The 27,687-nt window shown below is 40.3% G+C and overlaps 2 protein-coding genes across 3 annotated transcripts; one reads left to right on the forward strand and one right to left on the reverse strand.

The window, feature by feature from the left end:
- Positions 1–8,792: 8,792 nt before the first annotated feature.
- zgc:153867 (uncharacterized protein LOC337226 homolog) lies at positions 8,793–14,252 on the forward strand. Of its 2 annotated transcripts, XM_031746826.2 has the most exons (7): positions 8,793–8,914; positions 9,319–9,346; positions 11,436–11,579; positions 11,682–11,855; positions 12,069–12,146; positions 12,633–12,667; positions 13,744–14,252. In XM_031746826.2, the coding sequence occupies exons 1-6, from the start codon at positions 8,912–8,914 to the stop codon at positions 12,659–12,661; spliced, it is 456 nt and encodes a 151-aa protein (XP_031602686.1). In that variant the 5' UTR covers positions 8,793–8,911; the 3' UTR covers positions 12,662–12,667; positions 13,744–14,252. The 2 variants fall into 2 exon arrangements, with proteins under 2 accessions (XP_031602686.1, XP_039460521.1); XM_039604587.1 differs by lacking the exon at positions 12,633–12,667.
- A 2,620-nt stretch (positions 14,253–16,872) lies between these two features.
- Positions 16,873–25,662, reverse strand: c1ql4a (complement component 1, q subcomponent-like 4). Its single transcript, XM_031746948.1, has 2 exons — positions 24,844–25,662; positions 16,873–18,220 (listed from the first exon to the last, which is right to left on the reverse strand). The coding sequence occupies exons 1-2, from the start codon at positions 25,387–25,389 to the stop codon at positions 18,041–18,043; spliced, it is 726 nt and encodes a 241-aa protein (XP_031602808.1). The 5' UTR covers positions 25,390–25,662; the 3' UTR covers positions 16,873–18,040.
- Positions 25,663–27,687: the final 2,025 nt, after the last annotated feature.

Consider the following 27,687-nt stretch of genomic DNA (forward strand, 5'->3'; position numbering starts at 1 on the left):
CCAGGAGTGTGAGTATGGCCACGCCACACCTGCAGCCTGCATGGGGAATTGGAGCCTAGCAGTCTCCGACAATCCCCATCGGTTTCCCAAATGACTGACTGACTAACGGAAAGGGAATTGCCCTGCTCCCATTTAAGCAATAACATAGAAAGCCAACCTTCCGGAAGAGGTCATGGTGAACACAGATGATCTGAACCAACTTTTGATGAGTTTGCATGATTTGAACTTGGGATAGTTCTACATATTTAACTTTGCAACAAGTAAAGTTACACAGTCTACTGAACTGACGTACTGTGTTTCAAAGAGATGTAAAGGATGGATTTTAAAAATGAAGATTTTGTGAACATCAATCAGATTTTAATGTATGCTTTGGTTTGACTGATTGGCCAAAAAAGAAATGCATAGTCAGCTTTGGCATGAGCTGTCCAAGACAAGTTTATGTTCACGACTAAAAGAGTACCAGCCCCACTTTAGCTTTTTAAGTGCTGTTGTTGGTATTAATGGGGGCAACCCCATTCCTTACAAAAAACCACTGCCACAAGTGAGTTGTCTCGCGCTCTTGTCCCCTGGGACTCCGAGTGGAATGGGAGGGATTGGTGCACTGTGCTGACAGATGGGTCCTTGTTCCTGTCTTTTTCTTCATCTCTATCTCCCGCTCCCTCTTTTGCTAAAACACAGACACACTCACACACACCAAGACTGCACGAATACAATAGGAATTAAAGCTCCACACACATGCTCCCTGGCTCGCTCCTGAAAGCTGAGCCCCCTTGTACGCATAAAAGATGCAGCGAGCTTGGATTTGTGAGAGGAGCTGGCATGCTAAGGAGTCGGGGTGATGTGGCACAGGGTGGTTAGGCTAGAGAGAGATGAAACTTCACTGTTCAAAGTTTAGTGTCCTGAGCCCATTTTTACTGTGTATGATGCAGTTTTCTCTCTAAGACTGTCGGCATCTATTTTACATGCACTTAATCCAACCGATTTCAAGTTATTTTATGTTGCGTGTTAAGAAGTCTTAGTCTTCCTTCCATTTGCTGTTCATCGTGGCTAAATACGATTACACAGCAGACTTCTCAGAATTTTTTATTGTAGACTTTTAAGCTCAGTTGTTTTTGGTGAAACTGGAAAGATCTTTAAATGAAGTGTTTCTCCCAAATTAAATTGTGCAAATTAAATGTAAAGAGCTCAGAGATCAAATGTTAAGTTTTCACACTTTGGCGACTGTGGCCCATTTAGATGAACTTCATACTGCTGACATTCAGCATGGCAGACTGAATAAAGGTGTATGTGCAGTGATGCTCCACAGAAAAGTGTACGGTTTATTTATCCTGTTGTGTCTGAACATAATTCCATGTTCAACTTGATACCTTTTTTTTTCTGGAAAATCCCTTGTCATATCCATATGGTGCCAATAAATTAGAGTCTCCTGGATCACAAAGGGCATTTAGATAAGATCAGGCAGCATTTCATCTCCAAAATATGAGTAGATTGTTTGCAGCTTATTCCTCTTCTTTTGGGCTAATGGATTTGGAAAACATTCCAATCGAGCAGAAATGTGCCTACAGAATGGGAATCGGGCCTGAGGGCAATTCTCACTAAGTGGGGAGAGAGCCATTAAACAAAGGTGCCTGTGGTTTCATATTCAGGATACTTTACAACCTCCGTCCCAGGACATCAACAGTGTTTTTGGTTGTGCTGTTAGAGGGGGCCGAAGGGGGAGGGGGGGGGTCCATCTGCCATGCTGCCGGTCCTCTGGGAGATGGGCATATCCCAGGGGTGTTTTGGAGAGAGAGGGTCTGAAAGGATTACACCCAACCACTAATCAACGGCAGTAATCTGTGGGCCCCCAATACAAAATCCCCTTCGATCCAAACAACAATTTAGGATAGACGATAAAATCGGAGTATACAGACATTCAACTGACATTGAACAACCTGATAAACGTGATGACAAATTCAGGTGATTTTTTAATTGGGAGAATCAACTGCGAAGGTGTGATTGGCAAAGAGCCATAGTGTCTCTGTGATCAGGTGCAAGTGTCCCACAAGTGGCCTAGTCTGAATCCCAGTGTGACCATTATGCAAATACAGCAACTAGACAAGCCTACAACATAAATTTGTCTAACGGATAAAAGCACTTTTCTAATCAGATCTGGATGCAAAAGGTTTTTCTTTTTCTTATAATACATTTAGTTAAAAAAAAAAAAGAAAAATCAGTTAATAAATCAAAATAATATATGCATTAGCCATGATATTATGTAATTATTTATACTTCTTTCTTCTTTTTTTTTTTAGATAAAAAAGGTTTGTATGTCCATTAGGGTGAACTTCTAACAGCCTATTTTATGATGTTATAAGGTGAGCCCTGCAGATTGCTTCTCCTTGAACCTTATCCAAATACTCTGTCACAGCAGGAACCTACAAGGTGCAGCTGTTGAGCTGCTGTCCTGGCAGGTCTCTCCTTCCAGTGAAGAAATAGCAGGGAATCAAGTTGCCACTAGTTTCATTGTTCCCTGTCAGTATGGTTTTGATGTCTTGGGCCTGGGTGGGGTCTGGATTTGGTAGTGGTGGGTTTAAATCTCCACAGGACTATAGAAGATGCTGCCTAATGATGGTGCCAGTCCTCCGGGGCATAGGGAACTGGAGCATCCTGGCCTGCATCTCCACTACCTCCTGCAGAATACCCACTGGCTAGGCAGCCTCTAAGCTCCCTCTATCCCCATAGCTTCATTGTTCAGTGGGCCCGGCACTGTCAATATTAAGCCTGGCTAATGTGATCTAGAGGCAGCTGGAGCAGCCCTGATTATTACCATGACACAGGCGACCGAGGGGTGTAATATCATTAAAAATAAATCAGGTGGTGTGGAGATTTGCTGTAGCAGGCGGGGGACTTTGAATGACATTAGGTAGAAGTGCCATAATTTCATTAGACAATTGGGGCAGCTCAGAGGATCTGTTGAAACATTTCCTTTAAGTTGAAGTAATTGAATCTGCTTTCACAACAATCAACGCAAAGTGGAAAATAAAGAAACCGATGATGGTAGTGTTTTTTTCCCCCCAATTATTTAGAAAATTAATTTCATAAGTATACACAGACACCTGGAAAACACAAAAGGACAATATTTCAATTTACTAATTACAGCATGTGGTTGATAATCTATTTCAAAGCAGACGTATAGGGTATTCTCAGAGTTATTAGCCTCTTGCGGTGGATTATTGTTGGAAATGATGAGGAAAACGTGAAGCCCTGGTAATCTTCTTAAACTATTTGACACTGAGCTGTCTGCTCGGCAGACTCATCAGCAATCAGCTGGCAAGTGAATGGGCTGCATCCTGAAAGCATTAATAGGATTAACGCTGAAAAATAAACTAAAGGATATAAAAAATATTGTGAATTTTAAAAAAAACTGAATATTTCCCTTATTTATATTTTCTCTTGTTTCGTTTTATTTTGATAATGGGCTGATAATTTTGTTCCTTCCTACCCTCGTTTTGCATGTTCGATCGGCTATTATAAAGCACCAGAAGTGCCGTTGGGCGCACAGCAAGGGTCTTATGTCGCTATTGTTTAGACGCACTGGACACATAAATGATGATTTCAAGGCCCATTGAACGCGCGATGGATTGTCCCCAAATGTGACTGACTAGCGGAGAGCAAAGACTGTTGGAAGAGCGAAACCAGAAGTTGTAAAAAGTTTCGACACTGACAGTTGAAAGTTCGATAATTTATTATAAAAACTTCACCCATAAAGGCCCATTAAAACGCGTGAGCGGATGTATTGTATTCATTCATCATCATTTAAGGGCAAATTTTTAAGCTGTCGAGTACATACGGTGCTGTGGTGCAATTGTGACATCTAGTGATATATTTTGAGAGTACCATCTCACGTCTGATGGCGTTTTTCAGTGATTCCGAAAGTATGGATTACGCTCCACTGGTGGGTCGTGAAGGTACTGCAGGGCAGCCGCAGGAGGTTTACATCGGGTTTATTTATTTGTTTCTCAATTAAATTTGAATAGATAGCAATTATTTTAAAGGTCACATCTTTTACATTTTTATGCAACTTTATCCTGTGGGATAAACTTATAGAATAATGTGCATTTAAATGTGGTGAATCAAATAATAATCATTTGGTTTAATTGTATATGTAAATTTTGGGGGGTTGGTTCCAAAAATCAAATCCTAAAATATTTTTCAAATCGGCTTTTTTAATTTTGTTTAAAATGACAATGAAATAGTTTCATTTCAAGAAGAAACTGAACTAATGAAACCACAAATACTGCTGTCCTTTTTTTCCTGATCCATTTTTGATCCTGAACACACTCATATCTTGTTATTTGGGGGAAGAAAAAAAACTTAATCTGACAACAAAGCTGTTGACTGAGAATGAGCCTCAACCAGTAAATCATCAGCAGATGATTAATTGATGAAAACACAGAAAACACAAAGGAAATAAATTAAAACATTTCTGCTTGTGTGATGATCAGAGCTGTGATTAAAGGGTTGTTTTGACTACTGAACACTGTCACATTTCAAACTGGACCATGGTGGTCTGAGGTTTGATGATGGCTTGCTATAACACTTTACCATAGAGGCTTACATATACAGTAGTGCATATAATATTACAGGAGTTACAAGCACAACATCACAATGTAAAAATAAAGCTTCTTCTAGCTGAGTCTCTGTCACAAGGGCAAGCAGGTAGAAACACATGTTTGATTTGTCAGTGCTTTTAGATATTCTTTCATATTTTATAGGCAGAGTCTGCACTAGAAAATCTACAACTGTTTTTGGACACGAGACAGGACAACTAAGTGAATATTATTGTGAATTAACCCCAAATGTATAATAAAATAAAACGATAGAATAAATTTAGCAACCTTGAGTGATCCCTAACATAAAATTAGAATGAATGTTACAATCTCGGGCAGCACAGTGGTGCAGTGGTACAGCCAGAAGGTGAACCTGGCCAGCTGGGGCCTTTCTTTGTAAAGTTTACATCTTCTCGATGTACCTGTGTGAATTTCCTGCAGGAACTCCAGAATCCAAAGACATGGCTGTGGCTGTGAATATGTGTGTCTTCCTGTGCTGGACCCGTGATAGACTGGTGATCTGTCTGGTGTACAGCCTGTCTGGGAGATACTTCAGTACCCCAACAACCCAATCAATGACCATTCATAGTACCTTATACACTTGTCAGACTCTGTGAATTCACTGAACTATGTATATTCTAGACTCTTGGTTCAGGAAATGTAAGCTCTTTAATGCTTTGTATCTGTTTCTAGGCATTTATAGCATAAACCAGCACCCAATCCTCTCTCTTTTCTCTCCCTCTCACACACACACTCTTCTGACCCAAATAAATGAAGTCAGAGGAGGATGGTGATTTCTATATTTGGCCCTTCTTTATTTTACACCCTCACTTTCATCTCCACTCCTCCTACACTTTGCTTCACTAATTCACCTCTGCCTCATCCACCTGCCAGTCCCTGAGCATCATCAGCATCATAAATCTGATCTCCTCCCCCCTCTTCTCGACAGGATACACCCAACTTACTTCATAGCTTGATATTTTTTCTCTCAGCGCCATACTGGCTGCTAGTGCAGCGATCTGACACTGAGTGTAACTCTACCAGGACATCAGGAATGGCTCCAAAAAGAGAACCCTCCATTAAGAAGTCTCCCTCATCAGTGACCCAGCCCAGACTCGGTCCTCCGTATCCCTGCATGCCTTCAGCTCCTGCAACTCCAAAACCGGAGCAAAAGCCTAGGATGCTCCGTCCCTCTGATTCACCGTTTGATCCCAGTACTTTGGAGGTGAGTGGGTTGTCTGCAGTACATATTTTTGTAACAGAGCTTATGTGGGGCATTCATATAGTATGACTACAGCAATGGCAATCGTATCTAGCCAGTCTAGTTTTACACCCGCTATGTCATTAATGCCTCTTAGAAAACAGATTAAAGCTCAGTGAAAGATACATAATAGTGGTCTCTTATGAAATTTATTCCAAATAATATCTCTAATTATTTGCAAAGTAGCTTCTTTTAATTGTGCAGCTAATTAAAAAAGACCAAGAGAGAATCTAAGCTAATCAAAGAAATGGGACAGTAAAAGCAGCACTGGTTGTCAGTCAGTGAGTGGCCCCCTTAGAGACAGTTTCCTGTCACAGCATGTGCTATTTCTCTCATCAGAAGGATAATTCAAAAAAATTATTGGCCTGTATCTCAACACCCACACAAGAGTGATTTCTACAAAAAGAAAGTTAACACCACTGAAATTCAAAGTGAGCAAACTCTTATTTTCTTTCTAGATAAAGTAATGAGTTTAAAAAACAAAAGAACAGACGTTCTCATACTTCTCTGATGTTTTACAGTTATTGTATCCAAAGATCTTAAAACATTTACTTCTTAGCTTACCCTCAAAAATTCAATAAAGCGATAAGTTCTTCTGTCAAAAGATCATGAGATCATTTAGAAAGTGACATTATTTTACTTTGCATTAATTTCATTGTTTACAATTATCTGCATCCACTATTCTGGCATAGTGGCATACACTCACTGAGCACTTTATTGATTTATTATTTGCTAATGTGTAATCAGCAAGCACATCGCAGCAACTAAAGGCATTTAGGCTTGTAGACATTGTCAAGACAACCTGCTGAATTTCAAACCAAGCATCAGAATGGGGAAGAAAGGTGATTTTTAACGTGCAAACTGCTTTGACGCAATAGGACGGCAAGACTGGTTGTTACCCAAACCTTTGTTACAACTGAGGCACGTAGAACAGCATATCTGAATGCAAAAGCTATGGAACCCCGACGTAGATCACCACAGCAGCAGAAGACCACACCGAGGGCCACTCCTATCAGAGGAGAACAGGGAACTGAGGTTACCTTTCACACAGGCTTACCAACATTGGATTACACAAGATTGGAAAAACTACCTGGTATGATGAGTCTTGATTTCTGCCTCAACATTTGAACAGTAAGGGTCAGAATAACGTGAAAGCACTGATCCGTCCTACTTTGTAGCAACAGTTCAGGCTGGTGGTGGTGGTATAATGGTGTGGGGGATATTTTCTTGGCAATCTGGATCCCACAGCTTACCTGAGTATTACAGACGTTCATCCCTTTATTTAGGGTATCCATCTTCTGATGGCTGATTCCAACAGAATAACACACTATATCACAAAGCTCAGAACATCTCAGACAGTGATGACATGACACTGCAGTGAGTTTACTGCACTCAAATGGCCTCCACTGTCACCAGATATCATTCTAACAGAGTACCTTTGGTAAGTAGCGAAATGGGAAATTTGCATCACGGATGTGAAGCTGATAAATTTCCAGCAAATGCCTGCTGACGTGTCAAAATGAGGAATGTTTCCAGCACATTTCTGAATTTATGTCACAAGAATTAAGGCTGCTCTGAAGAAAAAAGGGGGTCTAATCCAGGACTTGTAAGATGTACCAAATAAAGCGGTCAGTGAGTGTATACCAGCTGCAGTGTGTGTTTAACACTACACTTTAACTGTCAGCTATAAATACCCAGCCACCAGTTGTGTCCTTCTGGCATTACAAGATTAGTGTTAAAAAGTGTTTTTATCTGTTAAACAAATATAAACCAGTATTGCTGCAGGATTTTTGAATACTTTTGAATGTCATAACATTGCTTTATGGGGATTTTAGTCCTTTTAAGGGCGAGCTGATATAAAAACCTCGGTGTATATAGGAATTGAGTTAACCTTGACCACTTTTTAAAAACATTTGAACATTACAAGTCAAAATCATGTGGGCTTGTAATGTTAAAAGGTTAAAAGAAGGAATAGGCAATCATTCTTAATTAAAAAAAATGTATTTATATGTGCAGTTATATAGCTTAGCTTGGTTTGTGCCCCAGCTTTTGCTGCCATCCTCATATGCTTTAAGTGTTGCCACTGCATGCACTGTTTTATAGAGTGAGACTGTCCCATTTAGCTGGTGAGGATATGTGGGCCATGTTAAGTTACCCACTTCACAGACATGGCAAGAAGCTGGGCCGCCATCTAGGAAATAAAAAAAGATCTTTGGCCTATAAAGTGATGTGACATCAGTCCATGATCTCACTATACTCAAAAAATCCATCTTTCCTGGATGGCCAGACACCCACAACACTAATGCAGGTCCCTTAGCTCAATCACGCAAGTGTTTTTTGTTATATAACATCCTTAAAATAATTTCTTTTAAAAGGGGTCTAGTGGCTCATTGATTAATGATAGAATTAATAATTAACTCCTTTAAGTTTAATCTCAGTCAAAAATTCAGAATCTTTCCAATTCTATGACTATGCAAAATGTTGATCCTGTAAACATTTGCAGAGTAGAGAGCTAAAACAAGGTTTGTCCAACTTTACAGTGTGAGCGGGATTGAGGGCTTGCCACAAAATATGGCTTGAAGAAAATGTGGCTTAAACACAGCCTGCAAAGAAGCAGCAGACATCATTACATCATCACAATAGCATCATTCTTCCCAATGTGATAAACAAAATTTAAAAAAATATATAAATTTTAATTAATGGACATTTGTGAATAACGTTACCATAACCATAAAGGAAAGTACAGGCCGACCATCATAATCTACTTTTAGCCTAAAATCAGATTTAAGGCCTAAGCCGTTTATTCCATTTACTTGCCACCTTAATCATAAAAGGAATGGTTTAAAGACGCTCTGAGTCTCCATATCCCTGTATTGTAAATCACATACCATACCTTCAGCTTTGTTTCTATATATGGAGCGCGGCAGCTGCCGAGTCGTCAGCTGCGTCCTGTGCGTGATGACGTACGCCTGCTTGGTTTTTCTCACCCCACCTTCCACTCGACCCGTCACATTCTTTGGTTTGCCGTCGTCTCGGACACACCTTAGCCGACACAACCATGGTGGGTTTTTTTCCCCTCATTCACATTTTAGCATTGCCGCAGTTGTTATACAGTTAGGTATTATTTTCAGTCTTTTAAGAAAATGGCCGAACTTTGCAGAGATGTTAAGATGAAGTTGAATATCCGAATTGGACCGCTGGGCACAAGCGGAAGTACAACTTCAGATAAGCTAGCACTAGCTTGAATGGCGGATAAAGTTAACAATTATACGACTTGTCGACTAATGTAATGACTGCGTTTAGGTTAAGCATTGGTGAATGTGGTAACGGTGGGAAATATTATCTGCAAGTTAAGGCAATCTAAATAACTGTAAAGTATTTCACAGATCCTTTGATGTAAACGCGAGCGAGCTTTGCACAGCTTTAAGGAACCATTTTCATGTAGCCTAATTTCTTTTTAAACAGTCTGACTTCTCAGAAGATCAAATCCTCGGTGAGTCTTGCTTTTGTGTTGTGGCATGTCCATCGTATTTCTCCTGTTTGGTGTTCTTTCACTCGTGCTTTTTCCAGATGACACTTTGCCCTGTACCTCCACTATCATCCTGCTCTAACTCCTCCGTCCGCCACAGCAGCAGCAGTAGCAGTCGTGGCCTTAGACCTAAGTTTTCCTTCTGTTTCTCCTTTTTTATATTTCCGTACTGTTTCATCACTTTTTTTCCACTTGCAACTGCTTGTCCTTTTCCAGATTGAATTTAACCTGGATCAGATTCATGGTAAGTCATTGTAAAGGGAACGCCTTAAACTAAACTGATGGCCATCTCGGAGTGTTTTAGGGTGTGATCTGCATGTCGGTTGTGGAGCCAAATCCGTCGTAAATGTGTATGATAGCTGCTTTGCACTGGTGTTTGGTATGTTAAAGTCAGCCATAGTTGCACATAATGTTGTACTACTCACCGGCCTTGATGTGTGCTGCAGTTTTGTTTTGGTTTATTTTATTTTATATGTGGTCAGCTAGAAGTTTTGAAAAGCCAATCATGGCCAGAGTCCATATTTGCTCTCATAAGCCTTGTTCTGTTAGAGCGCAGGCTTTCCCGCTTTTGTCAGTGTATCATTGACTTTGCCTGCTATCTTCCAAATAGCTCATCTCCACTCTGCCCATTTTTGGTGCTGGATAAAGTGGTGGATGGGTTTTGTCCTAGGGCTGGTTTGTTTAATCATAGCTGACATAATAGGCCAGAGCTACTCTCACTCTCCTCCTCCTTCTCTCCACTCCTCTAATAACCAAATATGGTGCTGGGAAAAGTGCTCGGAGGCGAGAAAGGAAGAGAGACATTCCTCAGAACAGGAAAAAAAAAAACAAACTCCACAACAGTGCCTGTGCCTTTTTTTTGTTTTTTGGGGGGCGAATATTTTTTTTCTATAACATTAGGAACTGCCTGCTGCCCGGATGTTGTGTAATCATGCTCCGTGTCTCCCTGATTGTTAGCGCTTAGGCAAGCATTTATTTCACTGTTTGACACTGTAGAATGGCTGATTTTAGATCATTGACAGTTGATAAAGTTGACTCCACTTGAGCAACAACAAAGATGCTCAATACTTTTTAATGTAAAGGCTTTAGAAGGCATAGGTGCCTCAGAGGTTTATTAACTATTCATTAGTAGTATAAAATATTAATATGTGGAGTTGCCAAACAGTGATGGTGTTAAATGAAGCTCCTCTGATCATTGGCAAGAAAATATTTCAAAAGCTACCTCCAAGACTATTGTGCTAGATGGCCTTTTGTCTGATCAAAGCAAAAAGGGTGTCCAAAAGTTATTAGAGGTGATACTAGATCAGCATGAAGCTTAACTGAAACTGTTATTCGATTAATATTTTTGCAGCGGTTGGCTGAATTGAGTTTGTTTGTTGCATTTGTTTTCTAGTAAAATTACTAAACATGTCACTGCCTGTAAGAGAGATTTGCCTGCTTTTGACGCCTTGTATTAATACAGGTTTGAGTCTTTTTAACCTTTGTTTAAGAATGAACACAACTTGTGAAATAGTTTAGGTGGGAAATACACAAACCCTTAAAATGCAGGCATTAACTGCAGTAAATCGACTGTAACTGTAGTAAAGTGTTTTTGAGGAAGTGATGGTTGCAGTATCATCAGATGGTGTGCAGATAGTGTTTTGTTTTTTTGTTGTCGTTTTTTTTTTTTTTTTTTTTTTCAAACTTTGCACCACACTTTACCAAAGATTCATTTGTGTAAAGTGTAAGTTTTTGCAATATGATCAGTTATCTTAGCTAGACTGGCTAACATTTTCATGCGTTGAGTGTCATACAAAAGCTGGGCAGGTTTATCAGTTTGGTGCTTTGCAGCCTGTCTGTTTTGCCAGATAACTTGTAAGTTTACAATTTAGTCTTAATTAGCATCTTTCTTTAGTCTGCTTGTTCTCATGTTCTTTTCCAATCCATTGCTTTTCTGCTTTCATTTCCAGTTCATTTCCTATCTCTTTATCATTTCTGCTCATACTCACGAACATCTCGTCTTGAATAATTCATGTTCATACTTTAATTTGTCACGTGTCTGTGTATCCTGCAGAGTTTAAGGAGGCATTCCTGCTGTTCGACAGGACAGGAGATGGGAAGATCAGCTACAGCCAGTGTGGGGATGTCATGCGGGCCTTGGGGCAAAATCCGGTTAACGCCGAGGTGCTCAAAGTCCTGGGCAACCCCAAGGCCGAGGGTGAGGGAACAAGATTGAACTTACTGGGTGTTACATACAGCAGTGACAAAAGGGAATCTTTTCTGACACAGGCTTGTCTTATTTATTTTTACTTTTTTGCAGAGATGAACACCAAAATGCTAGACTTCGAGCAGTTCCTGCCCATGTTCCAGGCCATTGCTAAGAATAAAGATCAGGGGACAATGGAGGATTTCGTGGAGGGACTCCGTGTCTTTGACAAGGAGGGCAACGGCACAGTAATGGGAGCAGAACTACGTCATGTCCTCACCACGCTAGGCAAGCCATATTGTTATCATCTTTTAATAGCTATTCAAATGGAAATGTTGGACTCGGTTGGGATCACACTAACATTGATTTCAAGTTCCAGAAGCGTATTGTTCCTGAAATTGGTATACAAATTGATATCCAGGGAATTGCAAATGTATTTTTATCTTTCCAACATTTTAATTTGTAAGTTTTAAATTACTTCTGTTATGTTCCATTTATCAGGTGAGAAAATGACAGAGGAGGAAGTAGAGACGCTCTTGGCAGGACACGAAGATGCAAATGGATGCATCAATTACGAAGGTGAGAGCTAATGATATAAAAGGTCAAGATGGGATGCTGGCTACAATTAAGCTAATGCAACAGGATGTCATCATCTCAACTCATCTCAAAATTCATGCATGACATTGTGTGTAGGCTATGCTGACTTCAGTTATTGTGCATTTTCTGAAAAGTCAACTGAATGTAGCTTAAAGTTATGTATGGCTGAGTTGGGCGTCCATTTCACTGAGCCTTTTGAAAGGGGAAAAAGTAAAGTGTCACATAGACATAAATGTACTATTAAACATATCAAGTGTTCATATGGATCTGAAGGAATGCAAACGTTCCTGTACTTCAGCGTAAATGTAATCCTGCAAAATTCCTTCCTGTGACCTTTCAGGGGGCTCCGTATCATTCATGTTGGCGTCTTCTTATACCTGTTCTTACCTCTTCTGTTTAATCGACTTCTGTAAGAGGCTCCGTTTAAATGTCAGCGTCTGACAGTGTGTTAATGTTCTTCTTCCACAGCGTTTGTTCGTCACATCATGTCAGGCTGAGGGCCGGTACGGGCATTGTATACCATTGGATAGCACCTCCAGGCTTTCCTGCTTTTAGTTTCCCGATAATCCAGCTGCATTAGGCCATCCTAACGCTAGTCAGATTTAGTTGTGCTGTTTGTATTGGTAAATTGGGACAATGCGCTGTTGCTAAGTAGATTTGACCCATAGATGTATGTGGGAAAGCCTGGTGGTCTTCCTTGTTTCTACTTGAGGCTCTGACCCATGTGTAGCCTCCTGCTCTTCTGTCCCTCTCTCTCCTGCAGCCCTCTGTCTTGGCCCCTGGCCTGCAGCATGGCCCTCTGCATCTGTCTATGACTCCCCCCTCTATATATGGGGATATGGTGGACACACAGGGAAGAGACTGGTCTCATTCAGGAAAAGCCTGGTGGCCATGATGCGAAGGCATTCGAACTGACTGGTGTGGTGGTGTGGTTATCATGCAGCTCTTCTAATCTCGTTTGCATGTCACTGGTGCTATTAAACAGGCCTTTACTATACTGGTGTCAGAGGTACTAGTCTTTTCACAGATGCAACACACATATAAGATGTACCTTTTCAGATAGTCATGTTTTACATTTTTAGATGGTATAGTCACCAGCTTTGGGAGAGTGGACCAGTCCCTTTTTCTACTAACAAGAGAATTGCAATGAGTCGCTCCTGTGCTGACTGTTTCTTTCCTCTGTATTACTGGAAACTGAATTTGTAGCTGGCCGTCTCTCAACTGGACTGTAGCTCCCTTGACCTTCTTCGCTTTTCTCTTCTTCTCAGCTAGAGGAAAGCATACAACGAGGATGGCTTCTCTAACCAGCTCTTTTTGGATCTTAGAATTCCAGTTGCTTTGGCTCAATAGGAGATTGAGGTGATTTCACCTCTTTCTCTCATCCCCCTCTTCAACCCTTCTTTTGCTCTGGGCGAGCAGAATGTGGAGAGATCTGCCTCCAAATGCAGCATCTTCCACCCAGGCTCAGCAAAGCCGGATGAGGAGGGGGCATTACCTCAACATGCTGTAGTTGGAGGAGGTCTCTATCAAAACTGATACCATGAAACTCACATTTGTCTCTTTTATTTCTCCTTTGCAGAACTGGTCAGAATGGTTATGAGCGGGTGAAGACGAAGAGCAACCCACTTTTTTCTTCTTTTTTTTTTTTTTTTTTCATGTACCCCCTTTTTCCATTTAGCTTCTTTCCATGAGTTATTACTCCATCTTTAATTTAAGAAGTGCCTTTACATTCCTCACAAAAGATCCAGGTTTTGCTTCCAGGCCTTTTCACCTGTGTGACCAACTTTTATTCATTTGGGTTTATATTACCTGCAGCAGCATTTCATCATGTAAGAACACATAAATCATTATGCAATAACTTCTGATTATTATAATTTTTTTTTTTTAGATAAGACCTTTAAAATACATATACTGTCACCAAACTGCTGTGTCATTGGCTAAGACTTGCTACGGCTGAATAAAAGTGTTTCTGACTGTACGGTAAACCAGTGTATTTAAAGCCATACTAAGGCAGAAAAAAAGTTTTCTGTGTTTAGAATTCAAACAGATTTTGTTGCTGCATTTAAATAAATGTTTTCTGGGAACCCATGTGGTTGTTTTGTTTGATTTAGTATGATGCAGTGAAAGATATTTTTTGTCTATATTGATTTTCTTTATTTGTGGGGGGGTTTTCTGCTGACACAAGAGGGCAGTATTACTGCTGATATCTGTCTTGCTTGAGGCTTCAGTGTGTGCAGAAAGCTACTCTATTCTGCTCCCTTATTCACATGGGGTCACCACAGCGGATAGCTGCACACATTTGATTTTGATTTTTACACCGGATACCCTTCCCGGTGCAATCCCCAGGGGATTCTTGTATCCTCCCAGAATCAAACCAGTGATCTTTCACTTCTTAAGCAAATTTGTAAACAACTACACTTGCATTAATTGACTGTCAGAATTTACAGTTTATACCAAAGACATGCCTTCAAAAGCCCTTTTTGCTAACTCCAGCCAAATTAGATTTATTGTACAGGAGTTTGTGTTTATGGTAACACTAGTTTCTGATGTAGGATCTCATCTGTTTGCAGCAGCTGTTTCGAAACATTAAAAAGTTTTGTTTTTTATATTTCTTGTGGCCATTCTGTAAATTTTCAGAGAAATGAGGAAATGACAAAGCACAGACATGAGCAGTAGAAGGCTGTTTGGTGGCTTCCTGACCTTTTCTTCACTTTCCTCACAAGCAGCCACAACTATTTCCCCTCATTAGGCACTACAGCTATTGGAGTGTGGAGCTTATGTGTGTGTGGGGTAAGGTTCAGGAGGGTGTCATAGTCCAGTGCTGAATAGGTTGTCCACTAATTACTCTGTGTGTGTGTGTGTATGTGTGTGGTCGATGGAAGTCAAGGCTATTGATTATTTTAATCCTCCTATTTGTGAGTCTGTGATCCTCGTGGCTCTGCATTCGACAGGGGAATCACTAATGGGCCTCAGCACAGCCTGTCTCAGACCTCTCCCCGTCCAATTAACTTTCAACTGGAATCTGCCAGGAGAGAGAGCCGGGGGCTGGGCCCAGGCACGGTGCGGCTACATCCTCCTTTTTCTGCTCAGGAGCAACAGATTCACCAAATCCTTTACGTCTAGACTGTCTTCAGCTCTCTACTGTAATTAGATACTTCACTTTCAGCCAGTGATCTAAGAAAAATTCAAGATGCGTTCTCTTCAACATGGAGATGATGTCTCTTTCTTACTGGTTTAAAAAGTGATGAAGTGCCTACACTGAAAGCTACTGGTCCTGAAAGTGGGGAAATTATTCACAGAAAGCAAGATTTGGGAATTTGTGAGCAAACTTTATTTTTACATCACATTTGGGCCTTCTTATGAACTTTAAAAACATTTTGTGCAATGCACCCAATAATTATGCACCATCTGAAATATTGCCCACCCATTTTAATCTTGATAATTTCATGTGTAATATCAGACTTTAATGATTATTAATAAGCATAAAGGTGGTTAGTAGTTTGCACAAATTCTTGTGGTAAAATGAAAAGCTACTGATCCACTTAGATAACTTAAAAAAAACCTGGAATTCCAATTACTTTAACTCTTTATGTGATTAATAAGAGACTGCATATTCTTTTTAATATGATTTCGGTGCTCGTGGGTAAGAAAAAACACCAGGGCTGAGATTTTCAGCCTTTCAATCAATAGACAGAAAATTCCAAAACTAATCACTCGAGTAATTTCTGAGGCAAAAATGCACTAGTTCCAGCTTCTCAAATGTGAGCGTGCTTTGCTGCTGGACAAAATAAGACATGAAATGATGCGTCTTTAGGCTTTAGGAAATTTTGATGGGTTTCAATGTTTTTTTTCTTGGGTTGAGAATATAAACAGTAATGAAAATAACCGTGAGTTTGATTCATCAAATATTTGAGGTGAACGAGTGAGGGAATTTGGTAAACATGTTTACAATAGCGTTATACCTTAATTATAATTAATGTGTCCTGATATGTCATGATAGTCTCACATAAAGAGACCAAAGGGGATAAGTGTGTGGGACTGGCATTGCTTTTTTTGCTCAAATGTTATTTGCATAATAACATTATTATCTTCCTTATAGGGACAAAAATCTAGTGTCCAAAATGTAAATTATTAAGTTTTACACTTAGTTTAAGTTGGTTAAGATTTGGGTTAGGTGAGTAACAGAGTGTCTGTGTGAGAGAGTGGGATTTGGAGGGAGGAAGGGAAGGAGAGAACGAAAGAGCCGAGTATGACGTCCATAAAATCACTGAGCCTTAAGAAGTAAATTCAGATTTCAGCCAATATTTGCAAAGAAAACAGTTGTATTTTTTCGTTAATGGGGAGCTTTGTGTCAAAAGCATAATAGATAATTGTCAAGACCAGTTTGGATTGTTTGCACAGCTGATTCTACATTTAAATGTATACATTACCTGCATGTAGTGGAGTCTTTTATAAGCTGAGGTCAATATTGTCAAATATTTGTTTGTGTCTTAGTGTCTTAACATATATTGGAAATCCACACTGAAGCAGGCTGCTGTTTCGATTTTGACTATAGGTCCACGGAGTCATGTCATCTACTCAATTCAAGTCAGTCCAGCTGGTCAATTCAAATAAAAATAAAAAGGTCGTGTGCATGTTTATGAGTGTAGGTGCCTATATTTAGCACTGACCTTCACCATGCCAAAACAACATGCAAGAACACAGAAAGTGTAGGTATAGATATTTTAATAGCAACTGTCAACTCAAACGTTTCAATATACTTCATAGCTCATCCCAAAACGACTCTTTTACATATGGTGATTCTTTGACAAGGTATCTCAGACATGGCAGTGTAATTCTAGTAAGGTGTGAAATGTACAACATTTAATGAAAATAAAACACTGGACTTGTCAATGTTTCACCTCCCCAGTATCTTACATGATTTATATATCCACTCACACATATTAACATGCCCACTTACTCACATACACGCACGTGCTCTCAAACACGCACAATATAATGCACTTGGCAATTAAAATTTCAGTACACAAAAGTGCCATCGATGAAATGCATTGTGATATGTTTCCTTGCAATGTTCAGATGCTTTGTTTTGTCTTGCCAAGTGACATTCGGTGTCATAATCAAAAGAGGAGAGAGGAATCAAGCATCTGTTTATTCAAATGGCCTCGCTTTAATCAGTATCGTCCCAATGCTTGCTGAATCACAACGGGGATTTAATTCATTTCAATTGGTGTAATTCACTTTGAAGCTTAGAGGAAAGTATTTTACAATGATGAGTTGCAAAATGTATGCAGGCCATTCAAACAGATTGTTGGAAAGCGGAGCAGAAATGTGTAAATAAATGCTGTGCAGGTAAAGATTGGAACACATTTGTCTCAGCTTTGTTAATTAATGGCATCCTTAACACCATCATTGCAGTACGACAGCCAGACTTATGGTGTTTCATTTATTCTAGTTTGCACAATGTCATTTAATATATAATACATTAGAATCCTTTAGATATTTCAGAGCCACAATGTAGAATTTGAATTTGAACCTATATTGTACATATTCTGAAATTCATATTTGTATTCAAAGGGCACCAATAACTGACTATTGGCAAAGATTGACTTTATTCCATTTATCTCTGATTTTCATTTATTACTTTGTTGTAGGCTGCAGTTTCAAAATGTCTTTATGCAGATACATGTGAGTGTGTGTGTGTGTGCTTGCTTGTATTCATCTATGTGCATATTTTTGTGTGTGCACTGCATTTCTGTGTTTGTGCATCAATTTGCATACGTATATGTCTGTGTAAGTGTCAGTGTGTCTATATGTATGTTGGTAGTGGCGTTTTGTTTTATTTTTTTATTTTTTGCACTCTGCAGGGATTAAATTCAGTCTGGGTAGATGAGGAAGCCGGAGAAGGTGCTGTACTTATTTGTGTTTCCTCCGTGGACCTTCCCTCCGTCCAGCTGCACACACACCTCATCACCTACGTCCAAATGCAGGATCACACTGTTGGAGGCATAGTCGTAATTCTGATCAGCATCCTGAGCAATGGCGCTTGCTCTTACCTGTCACCGACAGAGGACATACACATTGACAATTAGAACACGGACAAAACTGCACAAACAGCTGCCAGTGACACCGCCTCATAGTCAGCGAGAGCTCCATATAGCAAAAAGTGTCATGCATCTGTCTCCACATTCATCACATTATGCTTATTTTTAAAACTGTATTTTTTAAAAATATTTATTTATTTTAGGATGGGTTGTAACTCATTATTACAGCCTATACCTCAGAGTTATGGCTGTGACATAACCTCCATCAGTGATGCTGCTTACACACATGGATGGAACACTGACCTGTAACCTCAGAGGTGAACACAGCTACTATGTCTTTTATTGATCAGCTGCTCGTGGGACTTGAGGGCAAAATGCTGGGTGATGGAGAGCTGCATGGTGCTGGAGACAAGCGGACTCACTGGAGACAACGTTTTGTCTATGGGGAAAGTGGTTTAGCCGAGAAACAGCATCGCTATCCACATCGTCTATTGACCTGTTGCTTATGATGCCGGACCAGCTCAATATGCATGATATTGAGTGGCTATGCTTAAGCTAGACAGTTTCACATTTGCATGCTGTGCGTGAGTTTGGTATTATTGAGCAGGCAGCAGTGGATCTTTACTTGTTTGTTAACACGTTTAATTGGATTTGCTGTGTGTGGACAAATACACATGCCTAGATTGAGTTACTGTTGTACAAGAAATAGGATTTGTATTAAGTGTGTTATTTAAACTTGCATATACATGTAAGGGGGATAGATAGTAAGTATATGCCTTGCAATATGAAATAATCTTCAGGCATTCCAGAGTTGAATTTAAACAATATTGAAGCAGTTCCAGTGTTTTCAAAAATACATAGAACATCAGCACTCCTTAAAAAAATAAAAATAAAAAAGAAAGAAACCCCTCTAAGTAGGATGTATCAATAATTCTGATGTAGCAGCTCCAATCATCAGACACATGTCAGCCATCAGTGGCCTTATGTCTGGCTCAGTGTCCATCTACGGTGGGAGCACTCAATCTATGTCAGCAGCCAGACAAGCCACGCACATATCCATGACAGCCACAGAATATGATCTGCAACTCAACTACGATCATGTCATTCCCATCACCGGTGCCTCTTTCTCCCCAATGAGCATGCATCAATTTGAAAACAGTCAATCGCAGAGCAACACGGCTCGAATTACTGTAACTGAAAAAAATATGCTTGTTTCCCACTGCACCAATCTGTTTTTCCCTTAACTGAACATGCTGTTAACCATCTGTCCAGCCTGGAGTTGGATTGTATTGCGTGAATAATATCTGTAGGTGGTCCTAAATGAGATGATACTGCATGTTGGTGACCAGTTGTTAAGCATGGCCCTGTCCATTCTAAACCAGATTGATTAAGGAGCAGAGAAGTCAGTCTCTGGGGGCTCGCAGCATAAAAGACACTCAGTAAAACTAACCACAGCTATTGTTAGGCTACTCCAATAGTCTTGTTTCATTACATTAGATTCCCTGATGGAATATAATGTATATTCTCCAGTCCACCAGGGAATGCTACAGATATAGTATGTAGTTTATGGGGGATTTTTATGACCTAAAAACACTTTTATCTGAAAAGCTTATTCTCACTGATTTAGATCAAATTATATTTCTAATTTTAATGTGTTATTTAAAAAAACACATAAAAATTGTGTTTTTCATGAAAGTCATGAATGAGCTAATGAATGATTGAATGGATGCACATATTTGTTGGTAGTCAACGATTTGACTAAAGCCACAAAGGGCTGCTGCTTTTTGAAAACAGCAGATAGGAAGAGAAATAAAAATAGATTTTTTTTCATATACATTTTATCATACATTAGATCAACACTTTCTGTTTCTTTTCATTTAATTCCTTTCATTTAAGCAGGTAGCCTGCTCCTATAATGTTTACATTTTCCTAAATCTGTAAAAGATTATCTCAAAAAGACCTAATAACCAACTTACTGCATGCTTCATGTAAAGCTGAGTGTATCTTACATTCTTTAAATCATTATCTGTCCTTGTTAATGCTATTTTCTCTATATTTAAAGCAATATCAACAAAAGCAACTTTTCTCACATGTATTTTTCATCATCACCAGTTGATTCACATTTAAATGCCTAAAAAGAAAAACATTTACAGAATTTATAAAATGTATATTAGGCATTTAGCAAATAACAAATGCAATTTTTGTTAAAATTTGAACCGTACTTTTTTTTTCTAATTTTGGAGACCCTTTTGCTAACCTGACCAATTAGTTTAATTAAACATTAGTTGTAATTTACCCTTTCTTAGACCCTCAGAAGACCATCTCTCAAACAACAAAACCAATACACTGTCATCCGTAAAGGTTATATTGTTCTGCTTGACACGTGTAGTGACAGCCAATAAAACATTTGCATCACTGGCTGCTTCTGACAGTGATGCTGTTGTTGTGACTTCCTATTGATACCAGGGATATGTCATCCAGCTCATTATTTTGGCCAAACAGTGTAATGGAAAGCGATTCAGGGAGCTCTGTTCATCCCTCAGGCCATATCATATTCTAACGACTTTAATAATTTTTTTTTTTAAATCTATACATAAGAATAGCATTGATCAGTCAGCATATACAATTTAAATAGTATATGACATTATGTGAATAGATACTTCAGCTTGTGTTTCTGTGCTTGAAGGACTAATACAACCCATCCAGTGATGCAGATACCAGACAGAGAGGCATGAGGGAGACGTGGTGGGATTAGGGCAGGAAGCCGGCAGAAGAGATGGATACGGCTGGAGGACACAAACTGATCCTTGTGAAGCAGGCAGCATACAGTGCTGATCCTGGAGTTGGAAGGGTTGTGAGCCGTGAGGCAGGGGCCCCCGGGGCTTGCCTGTGGCTGTCTCTGTCTCCGCCTAGCCCTTTCATTATAGGGCCTCCAGTAAACACGCCTGGGAGCTGAGGGCCACGGGCGAGAAAGAAGGCGGGGGGGGGGTTGTAAGGAGCAGCTGCAGTGTCATTTTCTATACAAGTGGAGCCGCAGCACAAAAGACAGACAAGGATAGACAAAATGAAGGGAGAGTGGAGAAAAACAAGGGCCAGAGAGTTGAGGAAGGGGGGCCTAGAGTAACAGACTGATCAAGCGAGGCTATTTTGTGAGACCAGGGAGATGTGGGGGTATATGAAGTCTTGTTTTTATCTGTGGTGCTTTGCTCCACTGGTAATAAAACTGACAGGATTCATTCACTGTGATATACTGACCTCTTAGAGCGGAGACAATAGAAAAGTAGCTGTTAAACTTACCTAAGGGACTCCTGCACATGGCAGGGGTGTTGGGGTGGGGGGCACGATGTTGTGGAAATAGAATATTTATTGAATAGGTTTTCCCTCTCCTCTGGGAGCCCAGGGATTACATGGCGACAAGCGACTTAAGCACTGAACCGTGCCTTAGCTTGCTATTACCTGCCATTCTGTATTGTAGTCAGTGGTCTATGGCACCTGTGCGCACTGTGACTTCTTTTAATTATTGTGTTTAATCAGGAGCATCTAAGCAGATTTTTTTTTAAAAATCAAAATTCAGACAGCAAATCTTACTGTGTATCAATGTCTTTCCCTCTTCGCCTCCTTCTGTGGGAGTTAATTCAGGTACCGGTCATTACAGCAAGTGATGACATTTTAACATTACCGTGTGAAATAACTTGACCTTTAACTGAGCTATTAAAAGAGCCTGTGTAAGGTGAAAATACAAGGGAGAGATAAAATGAGAGTCAAAGCGGTGTCTGTTTGTCTACATTGCATATTGCACCAAGAAAGTTTAATATATAGATATGTACAGAGTGGAGTGTTATAGAATTGTAAATGAGTAGGTGAACAGCTTGCATATCAGTTAATGAGGGGAAAGGAGAGACATACAGTGGAGAAGCTATGCATGGTGTATTATCATCCTTCACAGCATAAAGCATGCCAACATTAGCAGGGTCTGTACTAATAGCATTTGTTACCAATCTGGAATATTAACTAGAATGTAACTCTTATAATCTAGGCAGTGATTTGATGATGGAGGGATTCAACACATTTATAAGAGCACTGTCAACAATGAGAAGGGCTTTTAAAATGATTTCTGCAGAGCAAGGCTGGATATATTGAATCGTTAAGTATCTTAATGATATAATAGATATCTAGCATATTTACCCATTTTTATTTCTTGTGTTTTGCGGCCGTGCAAATAATATAAAGGGCAGTTAATCAGCTGGGCAAGAAAAGTGTTGATCAAACTTTCATGTCATACGTTAGAATTAAAGTGTAAGTCGATTACAAACATGGAAGCAGCTGAAGTGTGACCTCCCTCCTTCAATCACAAATCCCTTGGCTCTGAAACGGTGTCATGCTGCAATGATTTGTGAAAGTTAGATTGAGGTGTGTGCAGGTAGGCTTTACAGGGAGGGGATTTATTGAAGGTAATAGGTATTGGATCTATAGGAATCCCATGGAAGCCTCGCCCCAGTCAGCACATCCTCCTGAGATCATGTCATGTGACACACTCGGAGACTCCGTGCAGCACGCCAGCTTTAAACATTATCAGTTGAGATAAAAATGAAGCTATACAACTCATATATTTCCAGAAGGCATTTATCGGCATTCTGAATTAATTAATGCACTCATCTTAAAGTGTCTCTAACAAGCATTACATTTGCTCAACTAGTGCATAAACAGAGCTCGCAAGACCTGTTTTTCTCTCTCTCGCTCGCTCTCTCTTTTTCTAGTCGACCTTGATCACTTGTCAAGTCGAGACGTGTTGAGTGGGAGTCCATTGGTCATCATGCCTGATCTCATCCTGGCCTTCACCACCAGCCTCCCAGATGCATCGTCTACCAGCCCACTGTCTCCATACCTCCATTAAGTCATCTATCTTCCTCTGCTCCACCCCTGATCTTGCCATCAACTCACTTGTCTTGTTTTGCTCTCCCTTTTCAGAGTCTTTAAGTGGACGTCTCAGCATGTCCCTGCCATGTCCGGTCTCTCATGTTTCATTCATTCTTGCTGAATCTTTCTGAGATTATTCCCCTGGCCTGGCTGCCGTAACACAACATATAAGGTTATAAATGACCTTAGATAGGCAACAACACAAGTTGAAAGGCAAATTTGTGGCAATAGCAATTCGATCAACTAAAAAACAGAAAAAAAAGGAAAAAAAAGCAGCAGGCAGAGAAAAAATATCCAATAAAGCTTCAGCACCTACGGCAATGGTAAAACAGGCTGTTTGATTCTATAGCCAGGAATGCAACCTGTCAAACACAGTGCCCTTTTAGTAAACCCTAGCCACTGACTGGCCTCAGGCACAATACCCGCCTGCCTCAGGGCTTCAATAACTCCAAACATGATCAGGCATTCTGCAGAATTTCATTTACACTCCATTTCCATCTACAGGCAGCTCTGTTTGGGTAGCTCCCTGTTAGGTGAGTGCTCTATTTAACAGAACTGTTTAAAGAGGCCAGCTCACGGGTGTCAAATGGACCTGGGTGAGGTTAAATAATTGAGTTGAGTGAAAAGATAATTAATGGAGAATCAATGAACAAGCTAGGAAGGGGTTAGGAGAGGAAAGTATAGCGGGTGTTCAGGGGATCTCATCTAAGATGTATAAATTATTTAGCAGTCTAAAATGACTTGAATGACAATATGGAGCATTAGGCAGACAGCCTTAAAAACATATTCACCTTTGTGGTCTCATGCATATATAACAGTGCATCAAATATCAAACACTGGGTGATGAATTATTTTAAACAATTAATTTTGCATCTTCAAAACCAAGTTTAAATCATCCTACTTTAGTAGGGCTGCAATGATAAAGTAAACTGTACACATGAACCAGCACTGAGCTATGTTGACCGACAGTCCTTGATACACTACATGTCTAGAGAGTAAGTTCAGAGCAGAGTGTATTTGCATTTAGAGTCCTTGATGAATGAATGAATGCGTAAAAAGAATCTTGAAGAATGTTTCCTGAATTTGGAGTTCTCTGATAAAATCCCTGTGATTTATCCCACCTCTCCTCTCCCCTCCCCCCGTCAGCCCCTCTGTCTTTAATTAGTGTCTGGGGAATGAAGGAGGGGATGAGTGGACTGTCAATTTTACATTCATTATTTATTTAGCTGAGGTGTAAACTGGCTGGTCCACATTCTGACAGACATTTCTCTTGTGCTCTTTTGCACTTCTGTTTAGGCGATAATCAAGCTCTGTGTATGATACTTACTAATTAGACTGTTCCTTTCGGCGGCAGCGGCTGCATTCTGCCACTTGTCATTTAGCCACAGTACATGTGGGAATGCAAATACCTGTAGCCACAGTTTTAGACTGTATAGCATGAATTCGCCTTAATGAGGAGAAAGATTGCCGTTTCATTCTTTGGCTGTCATGTTGCCACCTGCTAAGTGGAATGTGCTCTGAATCTGAAGAGCTCAATGTTAAAGGGGTGAATATGAGTCAATGGTAAGACAGGATGGTCAGCAGTAAATAAAAAATAAATAAATCTGCTGCATGGTCATGTGTGTGCATGCATACAAATACATACTTATACATTCTCTATTTCAGAGTCTTCATGCATGCGCATCCACACACACACACGCACACACACTTGCACTCACCAGTCCGTTCTTCTTCAGGTCTGCCCACATGCTCGTCCCGTCACCACCTCTCATTAGAACATGGTAGGTGAAGAAATAGATGCCAGGCAGCGGGCAGGTGAATTTGCCAGTGCTCGGCTCATAGTAGTTACCTACATTGGTCACCACATCATCAAACTTCAGTATTTCATTGCCTTCATGCTGCTTTCGTAGCCCTGCGTAAAAGGCAATTTTGGGAGTGTAGAGTGAGGGAGAATAGCCACCAGGGCCTGGACCTGGGGGACCCTGTGGCCCTGGTTTGCCTGGCTCTCCAGGGGGTCCACGTTCTCCTGGAGGCCCAGGGATCCCTGGAGGCCCTCGAAGCCCAGACTTTATCTTCTTTCCAGAGTAATCCTGGGGGGGTGGAGACACAGCTGTCAGCTCCTGGCCTGGCTGAGACGTGGTGTAGGGATCACATACCATCCTGCAGCTTCCAAGCATTTCATAATGGCTCCCTGCATTTCCAGCATTCCCTCCTTTGGTTGTGTGGACCAGCAAGGGAATGGCAACCAAGAGTATTAGAACCATTGCTACACCTACAGCGGCTCCAATGACGCGTTTCCTGCGGCTGAGCCGTGAAGCGGCCAGCGTCAGGAAGTCCTCTTCCCCCTTGGCTGGAATAGTGCCGGCCAGGATGAAGCCTCTCAGAGAACCAGTATGATTTGCAAAAGAGATGAGGAGGACTGGGGGGGGAAAGAGCGTATCACTGGAGCGACTATGAATGAGAGCACAAAATGGCAGAGAGCCACGAAGGAAACAACCACGGGAGAAAATCCAAGAGAAAACTGAAATGTCCAGGGTTCAAAATATTATGACTATATGACTGAAATAATACAAACTTCACACACCGCAGTTTTTAGAGAAGTAAGCACAGGAATCTTGATGTTTCAGATTTGTGGTGACATGGTACAAAAAACATAATTTAAATGATTAAGTCTGCTTTGCCTTTTTCTGACTTCTCCTGGAGTCCTGGAGTTCTGTTCAATTTTCAGCATCAAGCAGAAACCGTAGTTGGCAGTGAGATGGTGATTGTGAAACCGGAGCTTAATTAGAAGTATGCTGAAATGAGAGCTGGTGCCAAATTCATCTCACTGAAGAGGGAGTAGAGGTTTGTTTGTTTTGTTGGATGAAGAATAATCTACAGTTTGTGTTTTTTGTTTTGTGTTTTTTTCAATGAAAAATCTTCTTTTAAGTCCTCCCTCCAAAGCAGAGGATTTCACTTCATGTGTGCATCTCACTTAATGCCATGGCTGAAAGTAAAAAAAAGTTCATCAAAGATCTCTGGCTGACACAATCATCCTATGACCTCCCACTTTTATCTGTTCACATTAAAAAGATGTTTTTCAGGAAACCAAAAGCGATTTTGTTGACTTGGGCGTGCTTTTCAAACGTTCCTCTTCTGGCTATAGCTGGATCTAAAAAGGATGGTAAAAAGAGCAGAGACACTCAATAACTGATTTGGTCTGACTTACTACACACATGTACACAATTTAAATGGAAGACAGCATTAAAAGAAAAAAAATAAAACAATGAAATTAAAATAAAGTGATTGAATTAAAATGTCCAGTTTAAAATAAATATAGGACTAATTTTTTATAGAAATAAGCCAAACAGATATACATATTTTTACAGGTGATTTATTTATTCACGCAAAATATCTGCAGCGAGTCTGTGGTTAAAAGTAAATTGCTAAATAAAACTGAAAAATTAAACTCACCATCGGCTCTTTATAATCCCTTAATTTCTGGAGGAAAAAAATCTGTGTGCCTCAGTGTACTTCACGCGTCCCATCAAATGACTGAAGGACTTTGGACCGTTACGGTGCCAAATGGAGAGCTGGAGAGCCGACGGGCGCGCAGGAAATGCCAGGAAAGTGAGTTTCTCAATCAGAGCATAATCCCCTCCTTTCTTTCCAGGTAGAAAAAAGTCTAAACGATATAAACTTCGGAGGAATTTAAACCTTGCAAATATCTGCTTTAGCACTTTTTTTTTAACGCAATTCCAAATGAAAAGCGCACGCCGTTCTGACGCTCCTATCCAGAGGGTCTGTCCACTGTATCGCCTTTCGCAGCGCTTGGTCCATGGGCAGTCCTAGTCTACACCTGTTAGATTTCTCTCTCTCTCCCCTCTCTCTCTCTCTCTCTCTCTCTCTCTCTCTCTCTCCCTTGCGCTATCCCCGTTTTGTTTTTTTGTTTTTTTCTTTTTTCTTTTTTGCTAAAACGGATGTTTTTTTTGCTAAATTCTTTGATACACACAATAGCAAATATTATTATTTCATTATTATGGCTGTTGTATTATGTTGCTGTTGTTCATATTGTCATTATGCTGCATTTATTTACCTTCAAACTGACACAAATGTGGACTAAACCACACATATTGTTCCATCTGTATCTCGCTAGCCCGACATTCACCTGTTGTTAGAGGCAAACTCTTTGCAAGCAAAATGTTTGATAGAGTGTTGCAAAAGGAAGGCAGATGTTTTCATCTTCTGTGTGCCAGGCAAGGGAGGACAGAGCATGGTGACTAAGTAAAAGCTGCCTCGGCATGATGTGTGAGGAATGGAGAGGAGACACTAAATGTTCCCCAGACCATTGTCTGTGTGTGTGACTCGCATCCCACTGCTATAAAGCCTCATTAGTGAGACACCCTGCCCCAGACATTGTGCTGCTCTTTTTCTTTTACCTAAAAACTCACACACAGGCACATACAATGCCTCCACTTCAGTGTTTATACACATGCATCATAGTGGCTGTATGGAGACACACAAAGAGATTTTACACCATTAATTCTGGAAAGGCAAGTTTTGCATCCTTGTATCAGCATTCC

Source organism: Oreochromis aureus, linkage group 20, assembly GCF_013358895.1.
Source record: "Oreochromis aureus strain Israel breed Guangdong linkage group 20, ZZ_aureus, whole genome shotgun sequence".
Taxonomy (NCBI): Eukaryota; Metazoa; Chordata; class Actinopteri; order Cichliformes; family Cichlidae; genus Oreochromis; species Oreochromis aureus.